We start from the raw sequence: 14369 nt of genomic DNA, 5'->3' as shown, positions 1-14369 counted from the left end.
TAGGCTGATAACTTTTATGCTAAGTGCTAATTTTTGAAATTCAAAAAGCCACCAATGGAATACTTCTACTTATTTCACTTTACACACCAAACCAAGTTTGTCATGACTTATCTGGTCTTATGAGTCTCTTGCTTATAAAAAATGTAAGTTGGTATTTATAATGAAACTATTTCTTTCAACCTAGAAATGCACTGTTGGAGAGTGATGGAAACATCAGAGTTATTACTATTATACGATTATTTACGTATCACTTCATCCAGCTGTACGAGAAGGATAACCTCCAGGTACTGTTTTTTTATTAATGTAGCAATATTCTTACGACACAGGTTCGGTGTGAACTTACTATGCGCTGTGATCTAGGACCATTGGTCGGGGAAATTGTAAATTGGGTATTAATGTGTTACACTGCATTAATTATATCCATCGCCGTGTCATGGATTGCTTTTGAAGAATTTTAATTGGCAGTATACATTCTGAGACATTTGCAATAAAATAGTTTTACATGGCCATTCCTCTCCCAGAAGTGACTGAGTTTTGCCTAATAGATATAGTGCTAAGTGTTTTTCTGCTTTACTCAGCAGTTGGTACAGTGTTCTGTAGTGATCAGCTGGGTTTGAGAAACTTCAATAGTCAGTAGCTTAGAGATAAATATGGAGATTTGGGTATGGAATTAAACCCGAACCGGACTGGCATACTATGTGTACTGGCCTATAAATCAGTCATGCGGCCACACACTAAAGTATGTTATCAGCTTCCTGAGCAGCCATAAAGCTTATAGCCCATTTGACAAGAACCAGGATCACTCTTTTATACATAACCTAGAGTCTATGTGCTCAGCACATGTATTTTTTCAATTGCACCAAGAAATACGTCTGACCACCTTCAGAGATCAACATTTTGCAAAAAAACACACATAGATGTTTATTTCCCCTAGCGGTCATGTGAACATTAGGTTTAGACATCTACTATAAAAGACTTTAAATGAATAAGGAGATCAAAACAAGTATATGAACAGTGATGAGAACAAAATTAGATAGCGTTGTACTCGTATTACTAATCCATTTAATTTTACTTCAGGAAACATATATTACCTTCTTAAAATGAGTTCTCTTTTATCTTAATTTATAGAACAATAAATTGGATTATTATTGAAGTATATAATCACCAAAACAAGACATCAGCATAAAATTACTGCTGCCTAAAACCATCAATAGTAGGGGAAACATAGGTGATATGGCTTATATTACTTGGCTCGGCTAGAGTTAGAGAAAGCAAGAAGAAAACACTTGCCGGTGGGCATGAATGGGCATTCATATTCCTAAAAAAACAGCTGAAAATGTGTGGACATCTTGTCTACAACATGGTGGCCATGTATCTCTTAGCAGAGCAATTTTAGTGTCTGTAAAGTGTCTGCATGTGTCTAGGGAAACATGCCCCTGCCAGGTGCTTGAGTAAGAGTAAATCAATGTTTAAAAATGTGTAATTATAGTAAATTACCCCCAATTTCAGAAGATATTTAGAAAATAATAGCATTCATATAGTGTAGTAGTGGCTTTTCTCTAAAGGGGTAATGGGTGATTCTCATCATAGAATTCTTTAGGTTCAATGTTCAGACCATACAAATATATGCAGCCTCGGCCCATACGTTATCCAAATGTCTTTACCTCCAAACTCCATCAACTGGGTGCTCAGACCAAGCAGGAACACCACCTCATATCTCCTTGATATAAGCAAATGAGGTCAGCAACTCCGGATAGATGGAAGACAAAAGCTGCTTTTGAATAAGCACGGTTGTGCGGAACGCGTTGTGTTTGCTCCCCTTGTTTTGTCTCTGTGACAATGACGTTGTTTTTGCTGATTTTGATTCATAATAAAAGATTAATTTTATTATACCACGCTGCCAACGGTGGATTTTTTCAGCTTCCATCTATCCATAGCTGCCGACCTTCATTTACTTAGGACTTAATTTACGCATGGAAACTTTATGGCTCTAAAGCCTAACCCAAAGTATTTGTAAAATGTCATGATTTAAAATGCAACATCCTTAATGCTACCTGGTCTCCTGGTCCAGAGACAAATGCAACCTTTCAGAAGCATATGCATATAATCAGTATATATGAATCAGTATGATATTAAAACGTTTAAGGTTTTTTTACATTGCAAAATATACAATATCAGACAGAAACGATAAATAGCTTGCTTATACTCTCTATCCTGAAATGTACATGTTCAAAATCCGCTCCATTTGTCCACTATATTCCATTTATCAGACTGCACTCATACGGTTGAACGTTGGATGATACCCGTGTTAGACACCTGGACACGTAGTTCATAGCCAGGAAGCAGTACCCTGTAATCTGTGTAATTCGGGGCCTTATTTAGGATCAGGCTGACACGTTTACATTGTAAAAAGAAGTGACATATTTTTTGTTTGGAAAAGCCAGCAAATTGACTTCATTAGCCTGAGGCCATGCTGTTTAAATACCTCATTTGCAGCTGTCTTCGTGTCTAGTGTTTTTTTCCCCCTGACCTGTTTACGTGGCAGGATGATACTCACCCTGGGGTAACAGATTTTATATTCAATAAGATTTGATTCTTGGACTGTGTTCAAATGCAAATAAAAAGAGCATCGAGGACGCAAAGTTTAGAGTACGTGTCATCCGCATATTTGACCACTCTTTGGATGGAAAGGTAACATGTAGGTTGCAAAACGTGCCTTTGGGGAAAGAAAATACATGAAAGCAGTTTAGTAGTGTCTACGAAAGCGTTTGTACTGTTTGATAAGATTTCATTAGAACTTCATTTATCTGAACATTCCAAACTGGGATGCCCCTATAAGATGTATAAACTCTTGGCAACAGAATCCAAAGAAAATGTAATACAAAGAATACTTGAGCGTACTTGCCCCTAGGATCCCAGTATCGTGAACGCTACATTATGAACATGATGCAGGACCCTAGGTGTCTCTCTTCCTGTTAACACACAAAACTACTTAAGATGTTGGGTGGGTAAGATAAACCTGTAAAGGTAACACATTGCAAATATAATCATCCTTGTTTATTTTATATTATATGAATATTTTCCATTTCTTTACGATTACTATTCTAGCGCCGCTTTCCATTGAGGACATATTTTCCACACAGCAGTCCAGCTCTTTTGATGGCATTGCTCAGACAATCTCAAGGTACGTTTTTCTTATATGCCATTTGATTAGCATAGAACGTTGGGTTTGAAGAATACACACTATTAATAGGATGTACAGTAATTACAGTGAAGGGAAAGGGAACCTCATTTCCCTGCCACCACACAGTCCGTTTCTCTTCTCATCTGTCATGCGTCACATTGTCATGTTAACAAGGCAGGCATGCAATGTTCTATTTCTCAAGGATATCAGGTGCTCCTGCAGCCTAATGAACCCACAAACTATTTCAACACGTTAAATGATATGAGGTCAGACTAGAAAATAAATCTTTCTCTTAACGTTTTCCTATTATGTCCTAAGTTTACAAACGCTCCTTATCCTGGGAATTTCCAGAGGTCATTTTTATTTCTAGAAACTATATTGTCGTCATTCCTACTGGCACGTACTTCCACGTTCTCAATGGAAGAGAAAACAATAGAAGCAGTTGCTGTGATTCCATGTTTGGAACATTTTGTAGTGTACACTTTACATTTGGCACGATAACTCTGCAGCCAAATTCCATTTTTGTAAGAATTCAGACAGTTGTGGAACACCTCCCTCAAAGATTTCCCCCCCCATCACCCTGCTTGAGAATTCCACAGGTTTCACTGGAGCATCGTCCACTGTGTCCAAGTATGTCTCCATGTAGCATATGAAAGGGGGCAGTCTGACACCCCTGCTATAACATGTATAAAAGTATTATGTAAATACTTTTATATGCATTCTTTACACAAAGAAAAATAAAGCACTTATCGGAAGCTGCAGCCATGGTGCAAAATCTTCTTTCTTCCTCCATGACACAAAACTACTTCTTGCCATTGATTGGAATCTTAAGCTGTCAGTCAGTGGCAGTAAAGTACTTCCAATTAAATCAGTAGTATTCCTGTCACTGATTGACAGCTTAAGCAGCCAATCAGTGGCAAGAAAGTGCTCCAATTCAAATCAGTGAGAAGACTTTACACATGCGCACGCAGCTTTCACCAGAGCCAGCGCTGGATCAGGCTAGAGGTTGAGTTCATCACATGCAGGGAGATGCATTTGGCCGAGTGTATCTCTTGCAGGGCATTTACCTAGGTGTGATATCTTCTCTCTAGATCTGGTGCTGTGTGATTTGCTGCTTTCACTATATATATATATATATATATATATATATATATATATATATATATATATATATATATATATATATATATATATATATCTCTGTGGAAAAGGTCTTGAGAGAGGTCACCTGATGTGAGGATGTTTGGTAAGGATGTGTAGAGTGAGTGACAGTTGGGAGGAAGCCAGCAGAGCAGAAACTGGTGATTTAATGATGGTTACCTCTACAAATCTTCTAAACTGTTAATAAAGAGTTACAAAGGATTTCCAGAATCATTTCGGCAAGTTTATAACACTAGGGAAAGAAGAAAATGCATATGGGGAACTTAAGGAAGATTTCCTTTGTATTTGCATAAAGGGGCCACCCACCTATAATATGCTTATTTACTTTTCTGACAGTGTGTAGTTACATGTTGCTAGGGATAAAGGTTTAGTCTGTCTTATGTTTACCTTTTTATTCATGCAAATACATAAGTTTCTAATTTCTAGCCCTTTATAGCTATTTCTGGTTCTTCGTCGACGGGAATGCCTTAAAGGGGAAACCCATCTCGAGTGCAGTTTAGTAGTCTGATCGCTATATACAGATATTTTTCTTCTATGTAAGCTGGACTACAAGACTTCCTTGTAGAAGAAAATCTCTGAGTAAAATCAGAGGGTTAATATTTGCCCTAAATATTTGCTTTAATTTCCGGTACATCTTGTAATACAGTACATAATTTATCACCTGGAATGGAAAGTTATTAGTAATGTTTACCAGCCAGAACGGCTGATATTTAATAGAGGAAATTAATTTTTACACATAATTGATGGGCATTCCCTGCCCTATATTTAAATTCCCTCCCGTCCCGGAAGCAAATTGTCTCTGAGATGTAGAGGCGCAGCATTTTCTTACCGAAGAAGAATCAGATGTGGGCAGTAGATGAGCACACTGTGCTTTCATCTTTTTTCTGGGGCCCTTTTATATCTGCGGGCCCTGGGGTGTTGAATAGTTCAAATATAATTTTTGTACATGCTGTTTTTAACACTTTTCCAGAGTACATAAATTCAGCCAATCTTAATTCTTCAGTGCTGAAATTTTGTGTAGGGTATATGAAAGTATACAGTGCTAAAATATACATATGCTCTGTATAAACCATTTCAATATTAAAAAAAACCTAAAAAATTTACACTGATAACGCAGAGTGATTAGGATAAACAGTATAAGGCACATAAATAAATTAAAAAATACAAGGAAATATAAGAAAAAGAAAACCACAATATATTAAAAAGTTAAGTCTGCAGTGGAAGTTAAAAGAAAATAAAATAAAAAATCAAGAAAACCGTCCCCTGTTAATGCCTCATGTGATGGTCCATCTGCCTGTCATTAGTATTGTAAATCCTAGCCAACATTGAGTATTTCCCACACAGCTAAAACATCTGTCCATATAAATGGTCAGCGGATATGTCATTTGTAGTATGTGACACTTGTTTAGGTTTCGGTATTTATGCTATGCTCTCTTGGTTGCGTGCGTCAGGTTGCTACTTGGTAAGGGGTTGTCTATTATAAAATAAATTTCAACTGCATTCATGGAGCAAGGGGATTTGTGATCTTTCTAGAGCTGAGCCCCTTCAAATCGTCTGCGTTCCACCCTTGTGCAGTCTTCATCATTTGATAAAATATCAGGTTGACATGTTTTTCTTTCTTTTTAACTCCATCGTCCACTTCCGTTTACAATGTCATTGTTACTCCGTCTCACGTTACACAATGAACTAGGTATATACCTCCTAGCATTTGTGTTATCTCTAGACTGCTGAATAGATGACATACTTTTTTTATGTCTCATTAATGAAAATATATTTTTTGCATGTTTGCGTTCCAGGATTGCCACCTAATGTTTGTCGTCAGCATCTGCATGGTATTGTTAAAAAGCTGCAAGATGTGATCAATGACAAAAGGTACAAACATGCCCAGATTTGATCCGATAGGGAACAAGCAATGTTTTTTTTAATGCATAAAGTGACTCATTTGTAGTAATGTTTTAGTTGGTATTAGTTTGAAAGAAAATGTGATTTTGCAATAGCTTCCCTGGAGGTGGTACTAGCCAAGAAAAATATTTCCATTGTCGTCATAAAACAAATCCACTAGCCAAATAAAGTTCTACAGCAGGAAGGAAATGGGCAAAGTAGACGGACCAAGGAATTCCTCACTCACCAAATTCAGTTTTCCTGTGTTTTTCTACATGATTTGATTGTATGGTGGTTTTGTCCTGTGACATTTCTAAACCAGAGCGCACGGTGTTGTACTGGCCTTAGGAAGAGGCTGCAGAAGGGTCGGTTTCCATCTCATTTTTTTCTTGTAGCGCTTGTGCGTTGAAGAAAAAGAAGTAATAGTCACGTAAAGTTAGAAAGTTATGGAATTCGATTATACACAGGGTTGTGTTGTCTTCTTGTGTTACTCTATTCATTACTTCATTACCATTTGAGGCTTTATAGGTTCCATCAAACATCATGGGAGTTCTTGCAATAAATTTGTTCCAAACCTTTTAGAGTGCTGCTTAGGTGAGCAAACTCCATGTGCGTGTCAAAGCTTGACTGGGATTCCCCAGAAGATTATACAGGTTACTGTGGAATCTGTGACATGCACAAGCAGACGGGAGGCTCCATCAGTTCTTGAAATAAATGATAGAAATACCCAGTCCCTGTAATCCTTTAATCCGGCCCTGGCAATGATCTAGACAATGCTATTCAGCCTCTTGTAGTAAAAAGCATTCCCCGGGTCACTATAAAACTTCAAATTTAAATCAAGACATTGTTTTGTCCAGTATATTACAAATAATTACAGTATATTACAAGCAAAATGTTTTTTGCTGTGCCATGACTTTACGCGATTCCTTTTTCAGGTCAAATGAAAGTGTCTTTCAAACTTGGTTTTTACTGGTTCATTTTGGAGACTGGGTGGATATGGCGGCAGAACAGTTATTGACGTCAGAATCTGAGATTTCAGATGACCTGCTGTGGCTTTTGGCATTTTATTACAATCCATGCAACGACAAGCAAGAGAGAAGTAAAACAATGGTGGGTTGTGGTATGAGTGCTGCATGAATAACCTGGGCACGTCTGTAACTGTTATTGTCTCGGCTTCAAGTCTTGTATAATCCTCTTATTACGGTGAGAGCTGTGTGAACCAGGTAATTAAAATTACACAATACTGTACGGGACAAACTACCGCTTCTTAGATGTCTGAACTTTAATGTTAACATTGTAAACTTCATGTAAATTGAAATAAAACCCAAAGGGTACACAAACGATAAACGTATAGTGTAGCTCTATAAAACGATTAGTACACATTTTTTATTATATTTATACATAAGGACTTATAGCGTAGCTTTAGCTTTCAATTGCCATAACGGACACTTAATTGCATGTTTTTGCGTTAGTGCTGTTTTAGACATATCTGGATTTTTTTGTCGGGTCAGGTGGTGCATTGTTGGGGGTTATATAGATGGCGGGGGTATAGCTCTCCATATAAATTACGTCGCACCTTGGCCTGCGCAGGAGAGCTCACTGGTTTCCAGAAAATGTAAATTATGGTGAATTAAGTGATTAAAATGACAAACCCAACACGCTCAAGCTGGAGACATTGCCTCACGTCACTCTCCATAAACGCTCGTAAACAGTATTTCAACCTGTATTTAAAACACAGCATTGGCTGCAGCGAGTCTCCTTGTCTGAGAAAGCGATACACCAAGCGGTTTGATAGCTGCTTGGCCACATTTCCCTTGAGTAAAACCTGGCACCTTGCTATTTTTTCAGCTATTTCCTGCACTTCCCTTTTCCCCTAAAGCCAAAATTAGCAATGTTTTCACAGTATTTTTTGTTTCTTTTTGCTTGGCTAATGGAGAATGAAGACTGTGGTATCACGCGTTACTGGGTACCTGAATTTTACTTACTGGAAACAAAATCCTAGGAAAAATGTGTGGTACTTTATTGTAAACTACGGAGGTGAAAGCCATCCACCCGGTTTGATAAATTGCTTAACTCCAGTATCTTTGCCGTGTGACATTCAATACGTTGTTGGGCCCTCTATACATGATTGCTTTTCTGCATCTCTATTTCTTGTCTTGCCTCTTCTTGTTCTTTGCTTCTTCTATATTCTGTCTTCTTTCATCTTCTTTGGTCCACTTCTCCTCGTTATCCGCTGCATTGTCCAGGCCTCCCAGAGCGCTTCTGCAAAAGGGCGGACATTCTGTCCCTCGATTGGAGAAATGGGGAGAGGGTGTCCTGATGGGGCGCTCTGTGGCTCTTTTGCGGAGGCCCTATGGGAGGCCAGGTTAACCAAGTGAATCTTGGGGAGAAGCGGACAGAGAAAGAAAACAGAAGAAAAACAAGAGGCAAGACAAGAAGAAAGTAGGGAGACATTGAGAGAGTTCATTTTCTACTTTGGTTTCGTTTCTGTCGTTGGAGGCCCCCTCTCTTTTTCCTTTAATGTCTACTCTGATATAAGACATGCAAACAACAAAACTACCTGTGTACAATACATACCTTACAGTTTAGTATTTTTGTAGCACTACTCGACTTATAACAAAAAAACTTTTGCTCGCTCCCCAGAAAACCCGTGATAGAAGCATAGCGATCCAACGCACTTCTTTATTCCATTATGCTTTTGTTCCACCATCCACCTAAAAAATACCTTGTGGTCTGAAGGTATTTAAGATTCATACTCTTCAGCAATACCCTGAATCCAAGATTTCTAGACTGACGGAAATAATTACCTGCTTTGTGTTTCTAGTATTTTTTCTTGAAGTGATCCAGGATTTCCGTCTTCACTTTAAAAGCAAAGTAAATGCAGACCATCATTTTTCTAGCAATAAACTAATCTGTAAAAACTAATCCGTTTGGCTGAACCTGTCCAAAATAGTTCAGACAGAATGCTCTTTAAAAGCGGCCCGCTACCTTTGTCTTTAACACAAGCAGATTTGTCTAGATTGCATAAAACAAGTTTGGACCTCACGGGCATCCTGAGACATGGGCTGTCCTGGAGTTCAGCTTGTAGATTACATTTCTATCCATATGCTGTGAAAATCCGATGCTGTCACAAAATATCTCCAACGTTCTTCATGTTCCTATTAATCTTAAGGAGAAGTTTGCATGGATTTAATGATTGGTTTCACATGAAAATTCAAATGTTTCCTTTAATTTACACCAGTCCATTCCTTTCATTCTCCAGTGATATGATAAGGCCACAAATTTGAATGTTTCTGATTTTTTAAGTTTCCATTGTAGAGCACAAGGTACTATTGAGACCCGGATTAGCACTCAGAATCAGAAATGTATCCTTATCAGATCACCAGAGATTAAAACAGCATGCCGTTCTTAGAATCCGATCGCGGCTTTCCAGACTCGCAATCCAGCCTTATCCCCAATAACAAGGGGTCATTTACAAACCCTTTCACATAATCGGCTGTGATGTAGAAGGCATTTATAGTATAATCCAGCGCCTTTCTCCTGGCAAATACTTTATCAGTTGTAGCTTTCTTCATTTTCTTTCACTACAAATGGACTCTGTGCAGCTAAAAGGCCAAGCGCTTAACTGCAGAGACCAAAGAAATTCTGAATATCTGAGGTTTTGTCCTTTCCTAGTTGTGTCAAGCTTGCTACGTCAATATCTCCAAATGTTCTCAAATGTTACATATGGTCTGCTGACTTTTTAACATGGATTTCGGATACAATGAATACATTTTATTATTTTATTTCTGGGGTTTTTTTGTCTGATTTTGTTTTACATGAGCAGTGCTTTTAAAGTGTGTATAAAATTTAAAGAACATTTTAAAAATAAATGAATATTAAAGTACTTTGTAAGTTCTTTAAACCAGCTCAAAATTCCTTACCTCAAGGAGAAGCACATGGGGGGGGTCTCCTTCATAAAAATCCCTCTATACATTTGCAGTGGGGACCACACAAACATGTAAAGGAACTGCTCATCTTAAAGTGTATGTGATGGCTACGGTGTCCCGTTAAAGAAATGTCCACGTGTTCTAGATGGGATATAGGGGTAGACTGATCACCTCCTTACCCACTACTTTAGACATAGAAACATTTGCAGTGCAAAATGAGTTTATTTTCTAGGGATTGCACGGATGGCAGTATTGAACCTATTTCTCCAGTGGTTGCCAGATACAACAAGTAACCCATCCTCTCTCATTATTATTTTCTCATTTTTCAGGTTGAAGCAAGGGAACTTTCTGAACGCTTGGTCAAGCTCCATGCCGGTGCTTCTGTCTGCGCAGGAACGTTACGGGAATTATATGAGGGGTGTAAAGATGCAAAACGGAACTTCTGTACAATGCAGCTGATCAGGCATCTCTGCATCGCCTTTCTCCTTTTGTCTCCGGAGTGGCATGTCATCGCCAAGGAGTGTATTTCCAGTGTAAGCAGCACATTGATTATTCATTTCTCTGAATACATACAGTATGCCAAAAACTAATCATGCAGGCTCTGTTCCGGTAGGTGCATTGATTTCATTGATCAGTAAATGGTTTCAAGGCCTATAAAGAACTTTTTATTTCCTGTTAAAAACAAGGTATTTGTTGGCATGAACTAGTGGAGCCTGAATGAAAACCCAAGGCCAGTGGAATAAAAACAATTATAATAACTTATAACTTGATAATACTAATAGTATAAATCCAACAATACAGCATAAATGATACTATTTACCTTGCGCTCATTTGTTGTGATTACCAAAATATGGAAACTTGCTCATTTTTATTGCTTTTGTATACAATTATATTGAATGCTGAATAATGTGTCATTGTGGTTACATTCTAACGTGGAAGGCTAGGTATCCCTGTTCAGCAAGCTTTTTTAAAAAAAAAAAAAAATAATATTTTATCCTGCTTCAGTATTTACTGTTGTAACTGAGGTAGAATGTTAAAGCAACACATTATTTCACATATTATTTTGTATTATTTATGCCTACAAAATATAGCAGAGCCATGGACATGACAAAGGGGCTGAAAAACTATAGTATTAGAGTAAATTTGTAAGTGATGAGATAAAAGTACTCTTACAACTGTGAGCTTTATTCTTTAATCAGAATATTTAGAGATATGACTTGTTTTCTGCATTTGCATCTACATTGTTGAGTTTTCCATCCCCGGTTGTAGGACTGGCTGTCTTTACTGTCTTCTCTCTGTGCGGTCTCTGTTGACCCAGTTTCTTCTGGCAGTCAGGTCTCAAAGAGGGCCTTCTCTCCTTAACGTATTTGGTTCTCTATTTCTGTAAAAACTCTTTAAATTCTGCCTCAAGCATGTCATAAATTATTCATGCTAAGTAAAGCTTGTGAATATTATTGTGATAATTTTGTGGTGTGTTTTACAAATTGTTTCTTTAGCCAATACAAACTATAGAGATACTCCTGGATTTTTCATTCTCGCTAGTTGTGAATATATATATATGAATCCTTTTTTGTGGAGGGTAGCTAGGGTTTTTCATGAGAGAAAATGTTTTTTGGGCAGTTTACAGAATGGTCTGCTGAATCTATGACAAACTGCCCATACATGACTCATAAGCATATGAGTATTGAAACAGAGAAGATTTTCCTGGCTATATTTATCTTCCTGTTTTTGGTCCTGAAGCATTTCATTTCAGAGCAAGACGAGCCCCAACGTCGGAAGGTCACAGAATGATCACAATGTAGGGAGCTAGATCTATCTTTGGGGGTTGAATTGAAAAGAATTGAAAATTGTTTGTTTAGTGGTCAAAATTTGGCTTATTAGAATTTGGACCGGAATATTGCATATTTGTTTGTGGAATATGGAAAGGCATTTAAGGATAACAATTACTCGTTTCCTCTCTCTCTCTCTCTCTCTCTCTCAGATGACTCAGACACAGGAAGCTGCCAGCGAAGTATCTGACGTACTGGCTCGTACAGTGTGCAGACTTAATAACACAGGAATGAAAAAGGAAAAGATAACCGACGTAGCCTATGAGCTGCTTCATGACGTTTAATGCAAACGGGTAAACAAGGCCGGATGTATGTGTTTTCAACTCCAATCCTGTGCGGCATTCCAGTGACGGTTCGGCATTCCTTGGCACATCGCACTGCCCACGAACGGTCCCAAAGCGTTAACTCGAGGGAATGACTAGTTTCAAAGTTGGATGTCGGGAAGTTGCTGGTGACAATGACCACTAGTGTATTATTAATAACTTGGTTGGAATGTTCAGTCGCATCAGCCGCTTGGAAGGAGAGCACCCAGGGACTGAACAGCAGATTATCGCTTTAATACCATTTCAAAAAGCCTGGAATTGTAATATGTATATAAGTTGGGCGCCCGTTCATGTTCCCCACTTATATCTGCTAGAAGTTTGGTGTGCTAAGGGTTAGTGTTTCTTGTTTCCAATGGAGGGAAGATGTTGACAGTGCAGTGTGGCACAAACGTAAATCCATGCAGCATTTATAACTAGGAAAAAACACTAGATTGTACTGTATATTGAAACATGTTAATTTGTGCAAATAGCAAATTATTAAATAGGGTATATACATATACCAACAACATACAGTCTCCTTTAGATTGGATTTCCAAAGTCTCTCAACAAGTTTTCTGTGGCCAGATGCAGATTAACCTCACTGATTCCCTTTTTAGAAAACACTTCAGGGTTGTGGAACTCCAGGCCTTAAGAGCCTCACATAGCTCAGGATTCCTTGATCACCTGTGCAAAAGCAGGCTTACCCTGTTTCCTTCATGGAATATATATATATATATATATATATATAACACACTCCTGATTACTTTTTCTAATTAAACGTATTCACTACATTGAATACTTTTTATATAGACACGTGTACCCAGATGTTGTGTACGATAAAAGGTATTCTTGGCTTATGATTTCAGCCACCTGTTTATCAACCAGATGGTTTGATGATTCATATTGTAAGGATTTTGCAGTATACCTGTTTTTTTTCCGAGGGAATGTTTCCTTTGCCTTGTCCAAATATTTGCCAGACTATAATAGAAGGGGAAATACTCTTATATGAGGTCTAGCATTCCTATGGAATGTAAATGAGGATGCTGTCTGCGTGTTTCAGAACTGATTGTTCCATCCAGTGGGAACGTAAGTGAGGAATGTTCCTCTCCATCCAAGGAATTTGAAGTTAACTTGCCTGCTTCAAGAAAAAGAATAAACACTTTATTTAAAGGTTATTTCCACTGTCTCCACAGAGGAGTCATTTCTGCATTTTTTGCACTAATTGACCCTACTTATTGGAGCAGAATACTATTCTCATTTTTTCCATCTCCACAACAGTTTTTCTTTGTATTTATCTCATTTGGAGGCTGAAACTGAAATACACATTTTCTCTATACAAAAAAAAGGTTTTGAATGATTCTTTTGAACATGTGTTCAAGGGGAAGGGTGGTGAAAAGTAACAATAACATTCAAACTGACAATAGTATGAACCAAGATTAAGATATACCATACAAAAGGAGAAGAGGACCCTGCGTTTGGGAGCATCCATTCCATTGGTTGCTATGGAAATTGCAGCATTTTTCGATGCTAGGTGCTGGCATTATTTAGATATTGCTGTTAGAAAATGAGAATTGTGTCTTATTTAACTCCTTCTAATCTACCGTTACTGAGCGTAGTTTAACGTTTTCTAATGCTAATAGGTGAACAGTGTATGAAGTAAAATGCATTGGAGTCCACGCAATATGCGGACTTATAGCTTAGAGGACTCTTTGGCTGATTACATGTCTTCTCTCATCGAGCAACAGCTGAAGAGAAGGCCAGGCGGCCCCACTCTGTCCAAAATAAATATGTAATGGCCTAGGAGGGGGTTGACATCAGCTTTAGCCATAAATTTAATAGTGTGATATTACTCTTTTTCCTGGCTTCATAGTTAAAAAGCTTAACTTACAAGGTATGCACATGGATGATGATGTCGACCAAAGAAATCCTCTATGGTTAAAATAAGCCAATTAATGTTGTTCTTCAGAGCTTTAAATGCATCAGTCACTGAAAATTTTAGCAGTCAATGCCTTGTGTCTGACCGCTTTTTCTTGTGTTTATTACATGTATATTATTTTTTGACAGTGTGAAAGATGGGCTGCTT

The 14369-nt window shown here is 37.9% G+C and overlaps 1 protein-coding gene across 2 annotated transcripts in view; it reads left to right on the top strand.

Moving 5' to 3' along the window:
- The window catches only part of FANCC (FA complementation group C), a 53854-nt gene extending 41564 nt beyond the window's left edge, over positions 1–12290 (top strand). For both annotated transcript variants that reach the window (XM_053467455.1, XM_053467462.1), the window contains 6 exons: positions 185–284; positions 3109–3184; positions 6142–6217; positions 7162–7336; positions 10485–10688; positions 12137–12290. In XM_053467455.1, the coding sequence (XP_053323430.1) occupies positions 185–284; positions 3109–3184; positions 6142–6217; positions 7162–7336; positions 10485–10688; positions 12137–12268 (763 nt within the window). In that variant the 3' untranslated portion in view covers positions 12269–12290. The remainder of the gene's footprint in view (positions 1–184; positions 285–3108; positions 3185–6141; positions 6218–7161; positions 7337–10484; positions 10689–12136) is intronic.
- The last annotated feature ends 2079 nt before the right edge of the window (positions 12291–14369 follow it).

Source organism: Spea bombifrons, chromosome 1 (genome assembly GCF_027358695.1).
Source record: "Spea bombifrons isolate aSpeBom1 chromosome 1, aSpeBom1.2.pri, whole genome shotgun sequence".
Taxonomy (NCBI): domain Eukaryota; kingdom Metazoa; phylum Chordata; class Amphibia; order Anura; family Pelobatidae; genus Spea; species Spea bombifrons.
The sequence above is the reverse complement of the archived record's forward strand: the minus strand, read 5'-3'. Positions and strand labels throughout refer to the sequence as shown.